The sequence below is a fragment of the Electrona antarctica genome, assembly GCF_951216825.1.
Source record: "Electrona antarctica genome assembly, chromosome: 16".
Lineage (NCBI taxonomy): Eukaryota > Metazoa > Chordata > Actinopteri > Myctophiformes > Myctophidae > Electrona > Electrona antarctica.
In genome coordinates this window covers 22,660,574-22,684,598 of record NC_136797.1, presented here as the reverse complement: position 1 = coordinate 22,684,598, position 24,025 = coordinate 22,660,574, and the positions used below count along the sequence as shown (strand labels likewise).

At 42.8% G+C, this 24,025-nt stretch overlaps 2 protein-coding genes across 2 annotated transcripts in view; both read left to right on the top strand.

The window, feature by feature from the left end:
• The window catches only part of fibcd1b (fibrinogen C domain containing 1b), a gene marked incomplete at both ends in the record, with an annotated part of 343,932 nt that overhangs the window by 181,287 nt on the left and 138,620 nt on the right, over nucleotides 1–24,025 (top strand). The gene's annotated exons all lie outside the window — the stretch shown is intronic.
• LOC306939992 (sphingolipid delta(4)-desaturase DES1-like) lies at nucleotides 20,548–21,519 on the top strand (the record flags this gene model as incomplete). The annotated part of the gene is made up of 1 exon (XM_079524856.1): nucleotides 20,548–21,519. The coding sequence occupies one exon, from the start codon at nucleotides 20,548–20,550 to the stop codon at nucleotides 21,517–21,519; it is 972 nt and encodes a 323-aa protein (XP_079380982.1).

Sequence of the window (24,025 nt, the reverse complement as noted above, 5' to 3'; positions counted from 1 at the left end):
GGAGGAGGAGGAGGGGCACTGCAAATAGGACTGCTAGAGAGCTATGTAGCGCTGCTGTTGTGCTGCTTTCGGTATACCTCCTCATCATCATTATCCACTATTTGTGCCTGTGTATAGCATACTCTCCTATATGTGACCAGATTTGACTGAGAGACTGCCATCGCGCAAATTACAGCTACAAAATGAGTTAATTACAGCTCCAAAATGAGTTAATAGCACAGGCAGACTCTTCACATACTAGAGCATGTCTGAAATAAGTGTCAGAGCTGAAATCGACATGTAGCTAGGTGTAATGTTAGAGACCACAGAAGACATGTAAATTTGAAATAAATGCCCAAACATGTAGCTAGGTGTAATGTTAGAGACCACAGAATACATGTAAATATGAAATAAATGCCCAAACATGTAGCTAGGTGTAATGTTAGAGACCACAGAAGTGAACCTTTCAAGCCTGTTTTCTCAACTCACTGTTTTCTGCAAGACATTACTCTATAAGCCATGCATATCTCCAAAACTGGTGGGTCAAACTGAACAACCAATATGTCAATTTGAAGCTATGATTCCCTGCTTTCATATGACATGATAAAACGAAAATTCAAAAAAAATCCAATGGCAGTCCCTCAGTCAAATTTAGTCACATATGTCTCTCTCTCCGACTGACCATATTCACACGGCAGACTTTTTTGGGGGGGAGGGGGTGGGGTGGAGGGGGGGGGGGTCTTTTATCATTCACATGAACCCTAGCGTCCCTTTTGTGGGGACGAATGTTCATCGAAAACATAGCTATTTTCGGTGAAGACATATTATGGTGGTGCAGCTGAAAGAAGTGTGTGGACCTGGAGAACCTTGGGAACTCCGTTCAACTAAGTAAAGTATATATTATAGGGTTTAAAGTCTGTTTTCAGCCTTTTTTCATTTCAAGGACTCACATTTGGGAACACGCATTTTTCTCACAATCTCTGTGAACCCAATCTACACTGTAAAGTCATCCGTCTTGATTTAGCTCTAAGAGTCAGAGCTATACAGACCCGAGAAAATATCCATTTTGACCCTTGGTGATGGTGTGTGCGTGTGCGTGTGTGTGTGTGTGTGTGTGTGTGTGTGTGTGTGTGTGTGTGTGTGTGTGTGTGTGTGTGTGTGTGTGTGTGTGTGTGTGTGCGTGCACGCGTGCACACTAATATCCCCTTCATATGTATGCAGGCCAGAAGCGCCGTGAGCTACAGTCTGCTAATTCCTTAATCTATAGATTAGACATCAAAGATGTAAATCTCCCTCCGTGGCCACTGTGTCCAATATGGATGGAAACTCACCCAATGGACGGATAGAATGTTCATGATCTAAGCTTTGTTGGGAGTGCGGCGTGTGTGTGTGCGTGTGCGCGCGTGTGTGCGTGCCTGCGTGCGTGCAAGATGGACAGTGTGACAGACACATACAGACAGACAGACAGACAGACAGACAGACAGACAGGCTTAATCGAACATAGAGTCCAAGGCAAAGCACACACATCCACACAAATAAACTCCCACTGCAATGTATAGCTCTGCATCCCAGGGAATACATTTAACGAGGACAAACCCCAAATAACATTAAAACAATAGCAAAGAACAGTGAGTGCATGAATAAAAACACAAAGATCCTAAATCTCAACTAAAAGGAGAACTGAAGAAACTTTACAGATGCCTACAGAGGCATGTAATGGGAGTTTATTCCAGGCTGTCGGCTGGTAGAAGCAGAAAGATGCTTCACCGTATTTTTGAGCAGGCCAGCAGAGGAGAACCTGTTATATCTAGGCAGGCAGTCAAGACCATTTAGAGCTTAAATAATTTTAATATCAATCCCCAAAAACAACAAGCCAATATAATGAGGCTAAAACTGGAGTAATATGTTTTCTCAGCTTCCGCATTTTTAACAAGTTGTAGTCTTGTCAGTTGTTTTCTTTGGCAGGCCAGAAAAAAAGCGTGTGCATTGCAGTAAACACGCAGAGATAAAACAAAAGACGGGATCAACGTTTTTTTGCATCGGCTAACGACAGATATAGGCTCTAATTCTAAGTCTAAGATGAGAGAAGGCAGTAGGCGTGCTAAATATTCAACCTGTGGGCTTTATACCACAATGGTATGCATTCCATTGTGCTGTGCGGACTCTGCTTTTTAGACTTAGTCACGCATACTATAGGCTGTACATACAGTCTGCATAGGGCATAGGGCAATGATCGAGAAAGTACTGTACACATTTTCTACTTAATCCATTTTGGCCTGACCTCGAAATTTTTAAAAAATCTTCTAAATCCTCCAGTTTTCTGAAATAAATATTTTCACGATTTTTCAAAAATAGCAGACCTACAAGCTCGTAGCGCGCCACTCGGTGGCACGCTATGACCTTGTAGATCTGCTATTTTTCTATAGCTAAATTATAACATAATGTTTAAAACACCAAAATGGGTTAAAGTATCAACACTGCAATGTAGAAAAGTAAAAACTAAGTAAATGTAAAATTATTATAATTTTTTGTAAACATATGTTTATTGATTTTTCTTTACAACATAGTATTTTCAAAGCAATTATTCACGTATATTCCCCCCCCCCCCCCCCCCCCCACAACCCCATGGCAAGTAAATGTAAAATTCCGGTTATCAAAATGTACTTGAGTAAAAGTATTGGCATATACTTAGGCCTACTTAAGTACCAAAAGATATACAAATAACATGTCGTTCCACAAGTTATCATGTCTAAAATGGTGAACGGCAGATCTATAAGCTCACAACGTATCACATCACGACACGTTGTGAGCCTGTAGATCTGCTATTTTCAAACAGCCAAAGTTTAAATAGGGCTGAAGCAGTTTTTTTTGTGCGTGTGAAAATAATCGGAATAATAAATTGTCAAATGATTGTAGTGGAGTACAATATGTTGCCTCTGAGATGTAATGCAGTAGAAGTAAAAGTACAGAAAACTGGAAATGCTCCGGTAAAGTAAAAAATATCTCAAAACTGTACTTAAAGGTATATTCAGTGATTCACTTAATTGGGGTCAAAAAACCCTAGTTTCGGTTTGGGCTTTGGGTGGCAAAGCCTTCATCCAATCAGGATCGAGTGGGGCGGGCCTTGGTGCACGTGCTGTTGGTCTGTTGTACTTCCCCCACTGTAGAGCGTGCATGTGCATGTGCACATCTTGTTACCGGGTGGACCGGGTTTTTTTCCAAATCACCCAAATCACTGAATGCTCCTTTAAAGGGGCATTCCACTCATTTTCAACATTTTACTATGTCATTAATATACCTTAGAGCTGTTGTGTGGAAATAATCAAAAAGTCTGTGTTTCCTAGAACTAGAGGTCTGAAAAAAACCATTAACATGGTGAAATACATCTTGATGATGTCATCAAGATGTGTTTCACATAATTACAGTTCTAGGAAACACAGAATGGGGGGGACTTTTTTATTGTACTTAAGTATACACCACTGTCTGGCACAGTGAATGCACACAGTATAATATTATGTTCTGTTTTGGTGTTCTCGTTAAATGAGAACACAAAACTAAATAACAAACAACATGCTTTTGCTGACAGGATTGCAGAACATTATTCACTAACTTATGTTTGACTTTGACGTCTCCTTACACAGAACATTTTGTTGGACTGAAATTATAAGAGTTCTTTCTCCAGTTTCTATTTTCCCCTCGCAATATATAACGCGGTTAAGAACGTGACAAGGGCTTTTAAGAGGTTTTTAAGAGGTACCGGTCCTTGTAATTGTGCTAGTATTCATTGTTGAGATGAATAATATCTTAACCCATTTAGGCCTGACGTCGAAATAAAAAAAACGTTCGCTCTGAAAGAATATATATTCAAAGATTTGTGCCGCATTTTTATGATTTTTCAAAAATAGCAGACCTACAAGCTCATAGCGCGCCACTCGGTGGCGCGCTATGAGCTTGTAGATCTGCTATTTTTCAATAGCTAAAGTATAACATAATGCTTAGTTAAAACACCAAAAGGGGTTCCCGTAATGAATGGGTTAATGGAGCACAGTGTTAGACCCATGCAAAGATGGGGTTTTTTTGGGTCAAATTATACCTTTTAGAGCAGTTCCTGTAAGCCCTAGTACTTATCCTTTTCAATGCTTGTCTGGCATTTTTTCTCTGTCCATGCTGAAATGGAGATTTCTGTCGCATTAGGCAGCCTTCAATTGCTGAGACAGATTTTTTTTTATAATTTTGCCTGCCTGCCTGTCTGCATGCCTGTCTGTCTGTCTGTCTTTAAAATTTCAAGGATTAACCACAGTTTGAAATGCATCAGGCCCCATTTGATCCAATGTGTCACCTCTGGGACCCCCCCCCCCCGGGGGGCGACTGTGGCTCAAGAGGTAGAGCAGGTCGTCCAATGATCCATGGGTCGGCGGTTCGAATCCCGGCTCCTCCTGTCTACATGTCGAAGTGTCCTTGGGCAAGACACTGAACCCCAAATTGCTCCCGATGTGCTGGTTGGTACCTTGCATGGCTTCCGCCGCAATCGGTGTATGAATGTGTGTGTGAATGGGTGAATGTAATGCACAATCTATGTAAAGCGCCTTGGATAAAGGCGCTATATAAATGCACCATTTACCATTTACCCCCCAGTCTATACACTGTAAAATCTGCAGTGTTAATTGAAACCAGAGAGTGTACAAATGTGACTAAAATGGACCCTCGGGCTGCATGTCCCCCATCATGGCTCATATGTTCCTCACGCAGCCGACCGCCAAGGTGTAACAAATCATCCCTGAATAGCATCTGCCCCAAAACAAAGCATAGCATCTGTTGCCAAAAGTGTTGTCACACTGTGTTTGTTATATACGCCAGGAACTAACAAGCAAGCCATTGGGCAAATTGACTGTTTTCCAGCCCGTCACATGCCAACATTGTAAATCTACCCCCGTTTTGGATTTTGGACTAGCCGCTCATGTTGCCTCCTCATGTTCCGTCAGTCAAGAGTCTGACATGTCTGCACAATCTGCAGTTTCACAGCGGGCGGGAACCCCTGTTGGTGTTCTAAGCAATATGTTATACTTTAGCTATTGAAAAATAGCAGATCTACAAGCTCATAGCGCGCCACCGAGTGGCGCGCTACGAGCTTGTAGGTCTGCTATTTTTGAAAAGTCGTGAAAATGTGGCGCAAATCTTTGAATATATATTTCAGAGCGAACATTTTTAACTAAAATATTTGCTTCTGGGGGGGGGGGGGGTCCCTGGAACTACATATTTTGAGATGGGGGTATGTGGCACAATAGAGATAATTATGGGGGTCCTTGACATGAAAAATGTTGAGCACCACTGACATAGAAACATGGGTTTTTCAGAAAGATGTTAGGATTTAGAAGCCTTTTTTTAATCAAACTCAGTCCAAAATGTGTTAAGGAGCTGTTATCTGATGCAGAGATTACAGGCAGTTTAATATGATCATGCCAGTGGAATAGCCCCTTATTAAACGTCGGGTGAGATGGCCATTGAGGATTGGGGAAAAAATTGCCTCCTATAGCACTCAACTGTATGGTCGTCTTAAAGGACCACTTCACCACTTTTCAACCTATCTTCATATAATAGGTCCTCTAATACTAATCACTAATAATCATGATAAAATGGCACGATTTTTTTCCTACTCAGTCTGTGCCTCATAGGAGGGCTGTGGGCAGTTTAGAAACCGTCCTCCAGTGACATCATCATTAGGCAGATCCTTTTTTAAACAAGATTATTTTACAAAAATGTTTCGATTTTCATTATCGTGAGAACGATGGCTTCCATTTTCGCATTGCAACTTTTCAGGACTAGAAAGCCTGCAGTTTCTATTAGCTTGTATTCCCCCTCGATGATGTCACTGGAGGACGGTTTCTGAACTGCCCTCAGCCCTCCTATGAGACACAGACCGAGTAGAAAACAATAATTGCGCCATTTCTTTCATGATTATTAGTGAGGACCTATTCAGTGATGTAAATAGGTTTTCAATGTAATGAGTCCCGGGATGCAGGGATGGTCTTTTAGATGAGTCCCAGGGACATTTTATGAGTCCCACTTCAACGACGTTAGGAGTCATATTTTGCCATTTTTACAAATTGCAGCATTTAACTCCCATTTCATTGTATATGAATGGTTTTATAATGTGGTTATATTCCTGTAGAAAACAGAAGAAGAAATGATTATTATAACTAAAAAAAAGCACAAAAAAAATAGTACAGTAGTGCATCCCATGGATGCAGAGGTCGTTGTTTTATTGCGTCCCTTAACTATAAACTGTGTTTTGGGATGCAAAATGCACCCTATTTTAATCTCTGCCTATTATGGGAAGATAGGTTGAAAGTGTTGAAGTGGTCCTTTAACCACTTCAACCAGTGATTCTCAAGCTATGTGGACTGCATGGGGCCCCTCCAAATAATTGGCAAAATTCTATGATTTCAATGATAATATTTATTTAACATTACGGCAAGATTTGTGGTGGGCCCTGGTCCACAAAAGCTTGAGAACCACTGACTTAACCCATTTTGGGCGGAGACCCCTTTTGGTGTTAGCATTATGCTTTAGCTATTGAAAAATAGCAGACCTACAAGCTGTTGACATGGAAACATGTCAACAGCTTTTTCAGAAAACTGTCAGGATGTATAGAAGACATTTTTAGAATCTGATCTCAGGTCAAAATGGGTTAAACCCTATACTTGGCCGACCGCTCCGTTTCTCGCCTCTACGAATCTCACAATGCAAAGACAGGCAACGCATTGTGACGTGTTGTGAGCTTGTATTTTGACAAACGTTTTCCTCCCCCCCAGAACAGGGACGGCTCAGGTTCATGCGGTTAAGCGGAAATGTGCAGGATCGCTTTGTTTGGGGTTTTTTTGTCCAGATCCCGCTGTGCTGAACAAACAGTGTGTCAAGTCAATGGTTTTCGATGTGTCTGTGACTTCAATACGTTCTTCCATTTCTTCTGCTTTAGGCTTGTGTGTGATTTCTGTCACCTTTAGTCATTTTTACTAGTTGACTAGTTTTTTTTATTTTATAAATATTTGTACATTTAAAAACTGTGTACATTGGTGACTATAACTATAATCGACCTGATCTTGAGGCCTACAAAATAAAAAATAAAAAAATAAAAAAACGTTCTTTTTTTTTTCTTATCAACTAGTACCAGCAAGGTCGACTAGTGGATTTACTAGTCAACTAGTAAACTAGTCGACTAGTTGCTTAATGCCCAGACGCATTGCGTTGCGAGCTGGTAGATCGGCTAATCCCAGTGCGTTCTCGCACGCATAATATAAGCATCGTGTTGCCTATACTGTGCAGTTTTGTCGTGAAAGGTCTTTACAAATGCTTTGTAAAGACCTTCATACTGTATGCTGTGGCAGTGGAGGAAAGATGAGGCAGGTGTTTAACCCATTCTGACCTGAGATCAGATTCTAAAAATGTCTTCTACATCCTGACAGTTTTCTAAAAAAAAGCTATGTTTCTATGTCAGTCGTTCTTCGATTTTTCAAAAATAGCAGACCTACAAGCTCATAGCGCGCCACTCGGTGGCGCGCTATGAGCTTGTAGATCTGCTATTTTTCAATAGCTAAAGCATGACATAATGCTAACACCAAAAGGGGTTCCCGGGACTTCCCGCCCAAAATGGGTTAAATGGCAATACAATACTTTAGATACATCCTCAAAGCCTATTGATTTTTTACTTTACTTTACATTTCAAGTTGAGCACCCACCGTAGCACAAAAAAAGCACGCTGGCATTGAAAGAAAACAATGTTACAAGCTGCTTTGAGCAAAACACCCAAAATAAATTCAATGGAAAGATAGATTCTTATATTAGTGAAGCTGCATGTGATACATTTTCCCCTTACACACAACAGGGAATTTCTGCTGAAGGGTTATAGGGTTAAATTATAAGAGATCTTGTGTGCATGTTAAAAAACATTTTGGCCCGAGAGTAGCGCTATATAGGAGAAGTCACGGAATCGTAACTGGAACCGTAAGACATTGATATATAGTATGTATATACTGTATACATGTATATATTTCAGTATTTTTGAAAATATGTTGTTTGGTAGCAAAGTGCGTGGAACAGCAAACCATGTCAGCATCAAACATGACTTCATAACAGAGCTCTGAGTTGTGGTCCACAGTACAGAGATGGATTGCATGTGCCAAACTGTTCCCTTTTAGATTAGTATATAAACAAAAAACAATTTATAACACAAAAGCCGATCTACAAGCTGCTTGTAGATCTACAGTATGTTCACTACATTTCTTCACTCTTGTATGATGTACCCTTGTATGTTGCATTTATGTATGGGGGGGAGAAAACATTCAAAACAACAACTCGAAACATGGGGATATGAGGTTTCTGCCCGACAGCGACAAAATGAATCAGCAGTAATTAATTAGTGGTATTTTACTATTTTCCGCCTCTGAAGCGTCTCCTTTGCTATAAACAGGCCCAACGACAGCTGGAGAAATGAGAGATGGGAATATTTTTGGTTGGGGGCCTAATTTGTGAGTTTCTGGTGCAGTTAACCAAAACAAAAACATTTTAAAGATCTTTCAAAAACATTTAAAAAAAAGAAGGCAGATGCAATGCATGCACCTCAAAGGTTGGTGACAGGTGCGTATAGGACAATAGCGCAAAAGTTAAAAAGGGGATATTTGGTCATAAAATCAAAGAAATACTGTCTGAAACAACATCAGAACAATACAATACAGAACACAGCAACGTTATTGTGTTCTGTATTGTACTCTGTATTGTACTCTTTCCTGATGAAGGTCTAATTCTAGATTTTTTTTAAATAACCAACCAGCTTGTAGATGAAGTGTAAGATATAGTGGCTGAAGTGATTTTGATGCGTGTCAACACATTTTGCGTTGCCCCCCCCCCCCCCCCCCCCCCCCCCCCACAAGGACCCCTGTGGGTCCCCCAGACCCCACTTTGAGAACAGCTGACCCCACTTTGAAAGACAGCGGGAACCAGAGCGATACAGGGGACTGTAAGAAAAAGCAAATCAAGGATTGGACGGGGGGGGAGGGGGGGGGAGGGGGGGGGGGATACAAAGCAAAGCCTCCCAATCATTACTACTGTATACTGTGTATCAACACGGAAATACTCTGCCTGCAGTTGTTGCTATCGATTCTGTCGCTCAATTTGAAGACCGTTCTGGGGCTCGGCGGTCTCCAACGCGGCAACCTTTCCTCCGACCCTTCAATAAGAAATGGCCGATGCCGCGTCAAAGCCTGCTGCTCTCAGCTGGGCACCGTGATGTGGTATGTGACCAGATTTATCTCCTCCTTCTATACCAGTGGTGGAAAGTAACTAAGTACATTTACTTACTGTAAGTATTTCCAATTTTCAGTAGCCTACTTTTACTTCTACTCCTTTACATCTCAGAGGCAAATATTGTAGGCCGATACTTTTACTCCACTACAATTATTTGAAAACTTGACTTACTCTGTAGATTTGGATTATTATTACATAACATACATGTACATTAACCACTTCAACCCTATATATCGTTTGGCCATGTGAAAATAGCTGAGCTATACAAGCTCGCAATGTGTCGCATTGAGAGCTTGTACATCTGCTGTTTTCAAAGGATTTTGTAGCCTATTTGAAAAAACTTACTTTCTACTTTTGGTACTTTGTGTATATTTTTTGATACCAATACTTTTGTACTTTTACTCAAGTACATTTTGAATTCCTCACTTAATTAGTTTTTCTACATTGCAGTATTGATACTTTTACTTGCGACTAAATGTGAGTACTTTTCCCATCACTGCCTAATACTAGAGAGAGAGAGAGAGAGAGAGAGATTGATTTAATTGACACATGCATAATACTGTCTTTGATTTTATTAGTGGTCTGTCTGTTTAATACATAACTATGTAATTTGTATCTGTGAGAAGCATGAGACCAACACGCTTGAGCTTATTTCCATTGTGGCCCTTTGAGAGAAAGAGGGAGGGGGGGGGGGGGGGGGGGGGGTTGACGCACAGCCAGAGAGAGACGGAGAGACAGCGAGAGACGGAGAGAAACAGAGACACAAATAGAGAGAGAGAGAGATGTGCACTTATGCACACATTTACATAATGTATACACTTAAAAGACATTTTCCACTGGGGAAAAAAAAGCCTTGATTGCAGGCTGGCTGATTCCTGAATCTTTACAGATGAAATTGGAGCTCTGGCTGTGTTTCTGTCTCTCAGCACAGTCACAGCTCACCAGTCAGTCCATCAAACGGCGCATGGCTCCTTTCCTTTTAGTTAAAAACATTCGCTCTGAAAGAATATATATATTCAAAGATTTGCACTACATTTTCACGATAAAAAAAATAAATAGCAGACCTACAAGTTCATAGCGCCTGTAGAGCTTGTAGATCTGCTATTTTTCAATAGCTAAAGTATAACATAATGCTTACAACACCAAAAGGGGTTCCCGCCCAAAATGAGTTAAAGGACCACTTCACCACTTTTCAACATCTCTTCATATAATTGGTCCTCACTAATGTTCATGATAAAACACCACCATTTTTTCCTACTCAGTCTGTGTCTCATAGGAGGGCTTTGGGCAGTTCGGACACCCGTCCACCAGTGACATCATCATTAGGTAGATTATTTTTAAACAAGATTTGTTTTAAAATATATTTAGATTTTTATTATCGTGAGAACGATGGCTTCAACTTTTGCATTGCAACTTTTCAGGAAAATAATGCCTGCCGTTTCTATTAGCTTGGATTCACCATCGATGATGTCACTGGTGGACGGGTTTCTGAACTGCCCATAGCCTTCCTATGAGACACAGACTGAGTAGGAAAAAATGGTGGTATTTTATCATGAACATTAGTTAGGACCAATTATAGGAAGAGATGTTGAAAAGTGGTGAAGTGGTCCTTTAATAACCAACCAGCTTGTACCCCCCCCAAAGGACCCCTGTGGGTCCCCCAGAAAAAAAAATCTTGGAGCTCTGGCTGTGTTTCCGTCTCTCACCAGTCAGTCCATCAAACGGCGCATGCAGGCTCCTTTCACCCCACTCTGCATTTTCTGCCGCAGTGCTTCTGACCAGCCTCCGTCCAGTCAGTGCATCGTGTCACGTATGAGTAACCCTGATGCGAGAGTCGGACGTACGGTACGGTACGTGGCATCGATGCCTAACCGCTCAGATGCCTCGTGAGTCGTGCCAGCAAAAAAAGAAGAAAAAGAAAATAGATGTTTTGCATGTTTTTCACGCATCGGTGAGAATTGCCTGAAGCAAGAATTAAGAATCTGTGCAGTGCAACATCTCTGCTAAGCTAATTCACATATTTTATAGTGTGTATTCACTGCTACGCACGCACGCAAACATGCACGGTTGCAAACAAAATGCACAAAACACATGGACAATTATTGCCCATTTCCAAACGTCCCCATTTTTTACATTATTATCATAGCAGATTTACATTATTATTCACATGATAATATATATAATTGAATTGATTGTAAAAAATATCAGATGTCAATATAGGCTATTGAAAAATAGCAGATCTACAAGCTCATAGCGCGCCACCGAGTGGCGCGCCTACGAGCTTGTAGGTCTGCTATTTTTGACTATCACTGACATAGAAACATGAGGTATTTCAGAAAACTGTCAGGATTTAGAAGACATTTTTTTTAAATTTCGACGTCAGGCCTAAATGGGTTAAGTTAATTGTTAACAATCTGAGATAGCGTGTTATACATTAGCACATGAATATATAGACCTCCCTCCGTACACATGCACTATCAATAGGCTATACCTCAGCAAACAGTTGTATATACTATGCTAATGTACCCTCTGCCTCCCAGGCTATGGGAGCCTTGAACCTCCCTCCGGAGACATGCAGCAAATGGTGTGTGAAAGGAATGGCCACCTCTGTGTGGGCCGCTGCTCCGTGTCAGCGGGGATCAGCGCAACGCACCGCCCTGCAGGGTCAACGTGCAATTACACCCGAGAGGGTTCTGCACTGCAGTCTTACTATACACATCAGTTAAGATGGTGCTGGAAGAGCTGCATGGAAGCATGGCACGGAATGGAGGCCTGTTCCCCATGCGGGGTGCAGGACTCACTTTGAGGATGCACTGAAATGGCTGCACATTAACACAATCAGTGCCGGAAGTCCTTCAAAATAGGAGCTCTGGGGTATCGCTAGTATATCGATCCGTTCAGCACCCTGGATTAGGAGAGACGAGTCATTCTTTCTGCCGTGATAACAGCTAAGTCAACGGCAAGCTAACATGAGCCCAGAGTGTAGCATACGGTAGCCGAAAGGCGAACTGACAAATACAAAAAAGGAAAAAAATCAGAATATTCTTGTCTCGCCCGGTATCATTGAGGATGCGCTAGGACGTCTGAGGACATCGTATGTACCCCTCGGTTCGAGTCCCTATGACGTTTCACGACGTCCTACGGACGGAGTGTGTTAAACAAAATAAATGGGGCGACTGTGGCTCAGGAGGTAGAGCAGGTCTTCCATGGGTCGGCGGTTCGAATCCCGGCTCCTCCTGTCTACATGTCGAAGTGTCCTTAAGGGCAAGACACTGAACCCCAAATTGCTCCCGATGTGCTGGTTGGTACCTTGCATGGCTTCCTGCCGCAATCGGTGTATGAATGTGTGTGTGAATGGGTGAATGTAATGCACTATCTATGTAAAGCGCCTTGGATAAAGGCGCTATATAAATGCACCATTTACCATTTAAATGGGGGGAGGCCAGGGGGGGATTGATTACATTAACATTGAAGTCGATGACACCACCTGGGTGCAAATCAAGTTTTCAAGTTGCTTGCCCCCAAAGGTGGGGGGACTATTGGATTGTGACATTCGGTGTAGGTGGTTTGAAGACGCCACCTTTGATGTAAGGCCATATACAATGGCCAGTCACAGCTTTGAGAGTTATGGTAGAATAAACATTGTCTCTTTAATTGTATTCAAGTAAAAACTACACTATTTGCCACAGAGATGTGGCAAGTGTTGGAAAAATGTTTATTGTCAGACTATGTGAGTAAATGTACTTAATGGGGAAGAAGGAAGGGAAGTTTGCACACTGTATCTGAGCTCCCAGTAGAAAATGTATATATATATTTATTTTATTCAAAAAATGTATCTCACGATTTTTGTCAAGTGTCAATTATCTAATGTAATCCTGGGCTCTACACACCCTCTGCCAACCTGGGGAGAGCTGACCTCGTGCTTCCATCAATGCATGAGGAGTCCAAGCCGCTTCTTTGCACCTGACGGGGGGGGGGGGGGAGCAAAAAGTTTCGACCACAGTGGGTCTTCATCGGGTCTAAACGTGCGTATTCACATTCCACATGGCTGCTTAGAAGAAGACAGCTCAGCTAGGGGAGGTGGGTGGAGCGAGCGGTATAGACAGAGAGGTTGTTAAACCCAATAATCTTGGCGTTACCAGCTGGCTAATCTCTAGTCTAGCTTCAAACAGAGGATAGATTTCAAAACACTGATCACCACCTACGAGGCCCTTCTACAACCACGCTCTCTGACCTCCACGCCCACGCCACGCACCAACACCACCCTCCCACCCCTTAATGTCTGGCGATTCCAGCCTCCTGGACCTCCCCCCGAGACAAAGAGACAGACTTATTGAGTGAGAGGGCTTTCTCAGGGCTTCCCCCCCCCGGAGCGCAATCCCACCTCACATCAAAGCAACCCCCCCTCCTGCAGGCCCCCACCTTACCTCCACCCCTTCTCCTGTTCAAAGCACACCTTTCCAGACTCAACATTCCCCTGCCTAATTCTAAGCCCCCTTTCTTGCCTTTTGTGTTTGGACGCCACGCCCCGAGATAACGAGATTAATCTACCTTTGTCCAGGTCGCCACGCCCCCGAGAGAACTAGACTTGATTAATTGGCGTTAGTCCCAGCGTTTAAAAAAATAATAATTACCTTTTTTTTAGCTAGCAGTCGCTAGCGTCCAAAATCCCTGTGTGCACGCGCGCCGTCTTTATTGGCATTATGGCTCAAAATGAGATGAGATGATCGGCGCATAATAAATCATTAATCCAGCCTCCCGCTATAATGAAAACACTGATCGCAGTGCTAGTAGGCCTCGCTGGGCCTCCGCAGAGCCGGGGGCTTGAGAGACCGCCCCTTCTTCGCTCATGTTGCAGATTCGGCTGGCGCCTAAAGCACCTACCGCCCCCCCCTGGCGTTCAAAGAGTTCATTTGAACTAGCCTGGAACTCACCTATGCTTTTTATGGCATAGGCAGCTCCCGGCAGGATCCGCCGGGAGAAACTATGCGCAGCTGCGCGACATGAGACTAATTACTTAGAGCGACAGAGAGAGAGAGTGTGTGTGTGTGTGTGCGTGCGTGTGTGTCAATTTAACAAAGGTGCAGACGATCAGAAATCAGCAGAGAGTGAGCGATGTTTGCGTTACTCTATGCCGAATTGAAGTGGACTCGGACCCAGACTTTTTTTTCATCCCTGGAAATAAAAACTTCTGGGTTTCCGAGGCTACATTTGAACTTACCACGGCTGCCTATAGAGCGTCGCAGTCCCGCCCCCCTCGAGAGACCCGGAAAAGAAATCCCTGTTCATTTTCCTCATAGACTTTTCAGAAAGTATTTATTTGAAGACGTTTACGCCGCGGACAAAGCCAACTCTTGTCGTGACAAACAAATCATGAACAAATAATTAGAAAGAAGAAGAAAACGGCAGGTTACAACACTTTTTTTGTTGTTTTTCTTCTTTGTAATTATTTGTTTGGTCCAAAATATTGTGTTTGTTGTCACGATTTGTCACGACAAGAGTTGGCTTTGTACGATATAAGGTCTATAAGGTCTTTAAATAAATAGGTTTTGAAATGTCTATGGGAAAAATGCATTGGGAACTATTTCCTGGGCCTGGCGTCGTCATGAAAGGGACGCTCTATTGGCTGCAATGTGACGCATTGGGAGTTTGTAGCTCAGCTAAGTGACGAAATGGAACCTTGTTTACTTCATAATACGTTGCACTCTAGTGTCGGTCATTGAAAATAACTTTTGCTTTCAAGCTCACAACTCGGATGCATGCGTCACACGGCACAAAGTGCAAAGGCCTAAGGCTGGCTGATGCACATCAAGGAACTCCAAAATTGGAATGGATGATGTGAAGAAAACAAATTATAGCTGCATTTGAACACGATGTTCCTTTGTAGAAGATCAGATGGGGTTTGATTGTTATGTATTCTTTGTAGTTTGGAATTATTTTATTATTTTACTTATTTTTATTTGGTGTAAATGTTATCACCAGAGATATTATAGTATTATACTATTATAGTCTACAAGTAAGACGTGTGAACGCGAGAAGCGAACGCAGCTGTTGTGGCAGTCTGACACACATACACATACACACAGAGCTTTTTTTTTCCTCTTAATTTTTTTTTTTTTGTAGGTTTTTTTTTGCGTGTGTGCGTGCATGTGTGTGTGTGTGTGTGTGTGTGTTTTTGTGTGTGATACAGCTGCGCCCTCTGGTGGCGGGTGGGTGGTGTTACAGCATGACACACACACGCGACACACAGACAGACATGATCTGCTGGGTCTCATAGTAAATGCTCACTGCGTTCGCAATCACTGCGTTCGCAATCACTACACACACACACACACACACACACACACACACACACACACGTTCGCAATCACAGAGCGTTGGCGTGACACATGGCTGCATCTATCCAGAAGGGTCTTTGTTTGTTTAGTTTTGCTCTGAGCCTCGATAACATGAGGCGGATATTGTTCTGGAAACGCCACCCTCCCGCTCCCTTATCCCATTTTGACCTGACATCAGATTCTAAAAATGACTTCCACATCCTGACAGTTTTCTGAAAAAGCTATGTTTCTATGTCAGTCGTTCTTCGATTTTTCAAAAATAGCAGATCTACAAGCTCGTAGCGCGCCACTCGGTGGCGCGCTACGAGCTTGTAGATCTGCTATTTTTCAATAGCTAAAGCAACATAATGCTAACAGTGCATGTGCACAATGCTAACAGAGGCGGATATTGTTCTGGAAACGTTTGAACAGAAACCATAAAATGTAATCATCATCATCAGCTGTATTTATTTTGGAGTGAACGACGGGAGGGAATTTATTCTCAGCGTTGTTTTTCATATCATGGACCTCCAAATCAATAATGAAAACATTTTCTGCCATAAAATATTTGTGTTAAAATATTTCCAAAAATATTTTTTCAATTTTTTTTGAAAGTGGCAGATGCGCGTGTTGTAGGTAGAGATGTTGTTGTTTGGCTATTTTCAAATAGCCGATGTATAGGGTTAATTAAGTGGTTAAACTGATTGTGCTATTTGATATGTGTAAGAGGGTCCGGTGGCATTGAATAAATCCCTTCCACCTCCCGTGGTATTGTGGTTAGAGTGTCCGCCCTGAGACTGGGAGGTCGGGGTTTGATCCCCGGCCGGGTCATACCAAAGACGCTAAAAATGGGACCCAGTGCCTCCCTGCTTGACACTCAGCATCAAGGGTTGGATTGGGGGTAAGTCCCTGCGACATACTAGCGTCATGTCCAGGGGGTGTACTTGTACATCAAGCTGCCTCACGCTACAGAAACAGGAGATAGGCTCCTGCCCCTATGGGCCTCATGGCTCGGCAAGGCTACTTACTACTACCTCCCGTGGTGCATTGGGAAATACAGTGGAAAGAGAAAGAATGAGAAAGTGCTGTGGGTGGAAAAACACCTACATTATGTTCCATCACCAGAGGTCTGTGTACTCCATTTACACTCCACTCTCCACTTCCAGTTAGGCCCATGGTTATATGGATGAGAGAGGGGAAGAAAGGTCAGATGAACACACAGGGTTATATTCTATTACTGCCGTTACCAGCTCAGGGGCCTTGTGGTGAGAGTGTCCGTCCTGAGATTGGAAGGTTGGAGTTCGATCCAAGTCCGGGTCATACAAAAGACTAAAAACCTCGGAACTTTAACCCTACAAGGGTTGGATTGGCGGTAAAGTCCCTGCCAGTCATGTCCAGGGGGTGTGCTTGTACATCTGTGGGCCTCACGGCTAGAGAAATGGGAGATATAGAGAAACAGGAGATATGTGGCTTTACTTACTTACTGTTAGTAAGGAATCGTAAACATTTAGAGAAGAGCTGAGTCGCCTGGCATTTTTTTCATTTTCTTTTTTTCATTCCATACGAAAGCAGAACATCATATAAGCTACAACTTGAAATATGGGTTGTGCAATCGTCCAGTTTTGGAGATATGGCTTATATAGAGATGTCTGCGTTCTATTAAATGTATGAACCGTAGAGAGTTAACTCCAAAAAGTACAATATTTGCCTGGGTAGAAGTATAAAGTACTGGAAAAATGGACACGCTCGAGCAAATTTGGTTCCATTTGCACACTCTAATGGGGTCTAACTGAGTACATGCACTTAGTTACTTGCCACATGTTGTAGCTGTATTTGTTTGTGACCATCACAATTAGACTTGAGTTCCATTAATGCAGTACCTGCATTCCTTCCTACATAGCCTCTTTGCGGAAATGACAAAAGTAAAACAAAATGTGTTTGCCTCTTGGTCTGACGTTTTTTTTATGTTAACAACATAACAAAAAAAATGTTTGGACACGAAATAAACACAGTAAAACAACATCCGCTCAGAGGAATTGAAGCCGTTCAGGCCACAAAAGAAAAAAATATATATAAAAAAATGAATTCTGCAACCATAGAATGTAAGAAAACTAAAGGGCAAACAGATGCGTTGTGTAAATGTTTGTGAGGCTCTGTATACCAGAGAGGGATTTCATACCATGCGGGGGTGGAGTTGTTTTTCTCTTGCTATTGGAAGTCATAGCTTTTGCTGACTCGCGGCAGCTGACATTTTAGAACTTTGTTTACGTTCTTACCTTGAACTATAGGACCTCATCACTGGCTCTATTGTCATCACAGTTCTAGAGCTGCAATATTATGAACTGATGATTCTTTTGGAGCTAATTATCTGTTATCTCTGTACCAGCATATAGTCTGCATGGCCTCGAGGAGGTAGGCCATCTATATGAACAGTGATTCTCAAAGTGGGGTCCATGGGACCCTCGTGGTTTCTTGAATGGACCCTCACGGGTCTGTAACTCTGAGAGAGTACAAATGGAACCCAGAACAGGTCCATATTATAGAGTTAGGGGGTCTTTGATTTAAAACAAAGGTTTGAGAACCATTGGTCTATAATCTCTTTACTGTACTGTATGTCCCCTTACTCTCCTATATGAACAGTATGCTCTCTCCAAAAGCCAAAATATGAAGTTTTTGCCCAGAGATAATTTCTGCCATCATACTGAAGAAACCCTACCTCTCCTTAATTGCTGTATGTTATGTTTGATCCATGTAGGCTAAATGCATCTGTTAGACCCGGTAACAAGGACAGGGGGTCAAGAAAGTGCATGCCGAGAGTTAGCAGCAGTGGCACTAAACAGCTCTCATGTAACGGGGTGAATACGTTTTAGGTTTCTGTTCGCTGATACAGCAGTCCAAGCAGTCCAAGCTAAAGATTGTTCGATCGTGGCCATGTGGTGGAAAGATTCTATTCCACTCCGGGGTGAAGAGTAAAAGGTTTTTTTATTGAGGAAGATGGCCACATAAAAAGCAAGCTGCAGCATCTTGCTGACCACACGACAGGCCAAAAGGGCCTCGATGGCCCCATGAAAGAGCACAATCCGACCCTTCTCACTGTCCTGCGTCCTTTTTCTAATTCTCAAAAACAATCTCAGATACATATTGTATGTATGCACAATATAGGGCATAGCTGTGGACCTTTTGTGGTCAAATACATATCATTTTGGGAGTTCTTGGTATGAAAACATTTGATAAATACTGATTTTAGAAGGCATTCGTAGAATCGGTCTAAAGTCCTAATGGGTTAACCCATTTAGTACTGGAAAAAAAAGTATTCTAAATCCTGACAGTTTTTTGAAATACCTATGTTTCTAGGCCTATATCACTCAATATTTCATGTCAAGGACCCCAAAAATGTTCTGTAATTGGCCTCCGACCACCATCTGAAAATATGTTGTTCCAGGGACCCTCCAGAAGCAAAGATTTGAGTTAAAAACGTTCTGAAAAAATATATTCCAAATTTGAGGCACATTTTCACGATTTTTCAAAAATAGCAGACCTACAAGTAGGTAGATCTGCTATTTTTCAATAGCTAAATTATAACAATGTTTAAAACACCAAAAGGGGTTCCCGCCCAAAATCACCCTCTTCTTATACAAGCAAGCAAAACAATTAATGTGTAACAAAAAACAAATTTTCAACAGCTAAAGCATAACATAATGCTAACACAATGCGGGAACCCCTTTTGGTGTTAGCATTATGTTATACTGTTATGCTTTAGCTGTTGAAAAATAGCAGATCTACAAGCTCATAGCGCGCCACCGAGTGGCGCGCTACGAGCTTGTAGGTCTGCTATTTTTTTTAAATTACTGACGACTGACATAGAAACATAGCTTTTTCAGAAAAATGTCAGGATGTAGAAGACATTTTTAGCATTTGATCTCAGGTCAAAAAGGAGGGTCTAGCACCCTTCAAAAAAAGACCAATGAATATATAATTTGCAAAAGGTTTAAGGTACGAAATGTATTCCTTTGGAGGATTAGACGGCAACAATAAACATGCTGGAAGAAGAAGTGTAAAAGAAGTGAAGTGAAAACATCTAAATGGATTTCCAAGGTGAGTCTAAATTAGATTTGTCCGAAATCGACTCTCTTCTCACTGTTCAGTTTGCAGTAAAAAACTGCAACTGAGAATTGCTGTCAAAGACACGCATACTTTTAAGTTGTTGATGCCCACGCAGGTGCTTGCTGCCTTGGAAATGTAGTCCTTTGAGTTTCTGCACTAAAGTGCAATCGTCCATACAAACCCTGGTGGAGCAGAAAGAATGCAATGTTTGTTCTAAACTTGATTTCCTGTGTGCTTGTACTGCTCAGGCCTGTAACTTCGGTAGTAAAACCTCTCAACCATATAGGCAGGGATTCTCCACGCTTTAATCCATTTAGGCCTGACGCCGAAATAAATAAAAAGTCTTCTGAAAGAATATTATATTCAAATATTTGTGCCACATTTTCACGATTTTTCAAAAATAGCAGATCTACAAGCTCGTAGCGCGCCATTCGGTGGCGCGCTATGAGCTTGTAGATCTGCTATTTTTCAATAGCTAAAGTATAACATAATGCTTAGTTAAAACACCAAAACGGGTTCCCGTCCAGAAGGGGTTAAAATGCATTATATTGTACCATGGAAATGTCCCCGACTCCTCGGTCTAATACGCCCAAATATGGAAACGTCTGACGTCTTAGTACTGACATCATAGTACTGATGTCATAGTACTGATGTCATAGATTGTGGTTTATTTAAAGGGAAACAACAAAATCATATAAAAATAGCTGCACGTTGAACTACTTTTCACATTTGCAGGAGAATCCGAGGGAAGACGAGGCTGTTGGATAACAGCTGTTATTCAATTTCACGTTACTACAACAGAGCATATCTTTCCATTTTAAAACATTGAGACTTGAAGCAAAACAAAATGGGAAACCGGGTCGCCCGAGAGGATTACGAATGGGTCTACACGGACCAGCCTCACGCCGACCGGAGGAAAGAGATTTTGGCCAAATACCCGGAGATCAAGTCTCTGATGGCGCCTGACCCCAGACTGAAGTGGATCGTTTGCATGATGGTGGCCGTCCAGTTCGCGGCGTTCTACCTGGTCAGAGACCTGGGCTGGATGTGGGTCTTGTTCTGGGCGTACGCTTTCGGAGGCTGCATCAACCATTCGATGACCCTAGCCATTCACGAGATCACCCACAACACGGCCTTCGGCAACAACAAGCCCGCGTGGAACCGCTACTTTGCCATGTTCGCCAACCTCCCCATCGGGATTCCCTACTCCGCCACCTTCAAGCGCTACCACCTGGACCACCACCGCTACCTGGGCGGCGACGGCGTGGACGTGGACATCCCCACCGACTTCGAGGGCTGGTTCTTCTGCACGCCCTGCCGCAAGTTCGTCTGGGTGGTCCTGCAGCCGTTGTTCTACGCCGTGCGGCCGCTCTGCATCAACCCCAAGCCGATCACGCGGCTGGAGCTGGCCAACGCGGCCGTCCAGCTCTCGTTCGACGTGGCCCTGTACTCCCTGTGGGGCGTCAGGCCGGTGGTCTACATGCTGGCCGGCTCCGCGCTGGGCATGGGCCTGCACCCCATCTCCGGTCACTTCATCGCCGAGCACTACATGTTCCTCAAGGGCCACGAGACGTACTCCTACTATGGCTGCCTCAACCTGCTCACCTTCAACGTGGGCTATCACAACGAGCACCATGACTTCCCCAGCGTCCCGGGGCGCCGGCTGCCCGAGGTGAAGCAGATAGCGGCCGAGTACTACGACCATCTGCCTCACTACACGTCATGGACGAAGGTCCTCTATGACTTCATAATGGATGACACGCTCAGCCCTTACTCCCGTGTAAAAAGGAAGCTGACGGGAGACGTCAAACAGGAGTGAATTGAGGATTTATCTCCGGCAGGTCGAAGGCAAAATATAAAAGGTGCGCGCACATACAGTGTGTGAGCGTGTTCAGGCCAGGGCTAGTCATGTCACTGGCAAATCACTGGACCAATACTGAACATCACAGGTTCAGCATAGAAGACTCACAATATACAGTAGACTTGACTTGGACCCAAATATGGAGTGCACACAAAGCATCGCCTGTCTTTGACAGTGACAGCTTGTCGGGCGTTGGTGCTGTCGTGTGACAAAGTGTAAATTAGGTTTAATTATGTCTGTTAAACAGTGTAAAGAATGATACTAACCTGACTCCGCCAGATGGAAGAGACGCACAATCACATTTGTTTCACAACGTACTTCCATCTGGGGTCTCTCTAGCCCAATCGCTGAAGAAAGCCATTCCCTTTTTTTCAAGCTACTTGGCAGGTGATTGGATGGGACAGTCTGTCAATCACATTGTCGCATTTACATGACGTATGGTAGCTGCGCCAGCAGGAAAGTAAACAACCCCCGCGAATGAAAAGTGTTAACGTATATGCCTGGTTTCGTACGCCCGGTTTCTAAAAAGTGTTGAACCTAATGCTATCGTGTTGGATGTGTAAGTCATGTGTTCGCCGGCTGTCGAGAATAGAAGACGATTTTCCAATTTTAAGGCGATGGGTCCCGGTCTCGTCACATGCACCCGGTCTCGCCAAGATCTCACCTGTCGCCTGCCGCTGATGTTCGAACTTCAATACCGTCCCCATTAGGTGTCATGTTAGATTAGTACCACATTGAGCCAAATAGTATTGTTATTATTTTTTGGTAAATCAAACCAAGTCTGTGGTAACACCACTCCAATCATCTGTGTCAACTTGTAAGCAATATGAACAGCTGTCCATAGTTCTATTATATCATATCTTTAAACTCTTTGTGTTTTTTGAGTGGTGCAACCACTCCTATAGACAGCTATGTGTGTCCCTGTGTCCGAGCACGAAAATATATAGTGTTTGTTCACCACCAGGTGTCACTGTTGCACACCCTAACACACAGGCCAGGGAGGAGGACTTGTACAGTACAGTACAGTACAGTACAGTACAGTACAGTGCAGTGCAGTGCAGTGCAGTACAGTACAGTACAGTACAGTACAGTACAGTACAGTACAGCACCACTCGCTTCAGATGGGTCTGATTTTTTTGAAACACAAAATGACCTGCTTGATCATCATACTACAGCGTCACACAAAAGCATCAAAAGTAGCAGACCTTGCGAGCTCGAAACTTGACAACTACGGTATTATATGGTCTGAAATGGTTTCCGGTAATACCAAGTACAGTGCGCTGTGAGTCATAGACAGTGGGAAAATGACTGGCCATAATAATAATATTTAGTAGTATGATTTGGTTGATATATAAAAAGCACATGTCTGGCATGTGTGCAGGACTAGATTTGTAATGTATTCCACGTTACCCCCCCCCCAACAAAATGTACGCACGCACAGTAATGGTTTTGTAATTTAGCCACATGAATGATCAAAATAGTAGTGCTGTAGAAATCACATTAAACCTGTAAAAAAAAGGAGTGACCTTCACTGAAGAATAGACAGCTGCGCATGCACGCACGCATGCATGCACATGTACATGCACACCAGAGTCAGTTCTATTGACGATTATAATGCTGATTGTGATGTGGTAAAATACAAAATTATAATGCTATCGGCTTAACGTTTGACTCAGTCGACAATACCGTATACTACAATGAAAAGCATACCGCATAATCTACACTACAGTACTGTAAACATGCTGCAAACAAAGTCTAAAGCAAACCACTACTATTATTATTATTATCCAACAAAACGAACTGCTCGAATAGATTGAATGTTAGTAATTGAAAGTCACCTTCTTTAATTATTTACGATCGGAGGTGCAGCCATGGACAAATGGGTCTGTCTGTCTGTCTGTCTGTCTGTCTGTCTGTGTGGTGAATTATGAATCAATAATTCTTACAATATCTCATGTTCGTGGGCCTAGCATATGGGTGATCCTGTTTATTCATTAGGTATAGTTAATTGCACCAGTCAGTTCGTCTCCAAAGTATGTGACTGTCTTTCCCACGCCGATCCCATGTGGTGAGGGCTTTGCCATTTGCTATCCTGTGCTATTTGTATGACAAAAGGAGTTCCAAGCTAAAACAGTAGATCAAAGGGCCACAGTGATCCTTCTAGGAATGGCCAAATGGTAGTCTGGTCCAATGTGTATTGTGTAAACCTGTATTTAAGCTAGTTGATTCTCTATGTCATTTAGTCAGTTCTGTCCGAGGCCGTGAGGCTGGAGGAGCCTATGCCATGTCTTGCTATGCTGTGTACTTCGAAATAAACCATCATCTCTGAGGAACGTCTAATCTGCTGTCGTGCTGTCTCACAATTATCTCAATGCTCTCCCAGTGTTTTGGTTAAGTTTGTATGGTCTCGTGTCCAAAATACACGACATGTGGTGCCTAGAAACCGGTGTCTATGGTGCGTTCC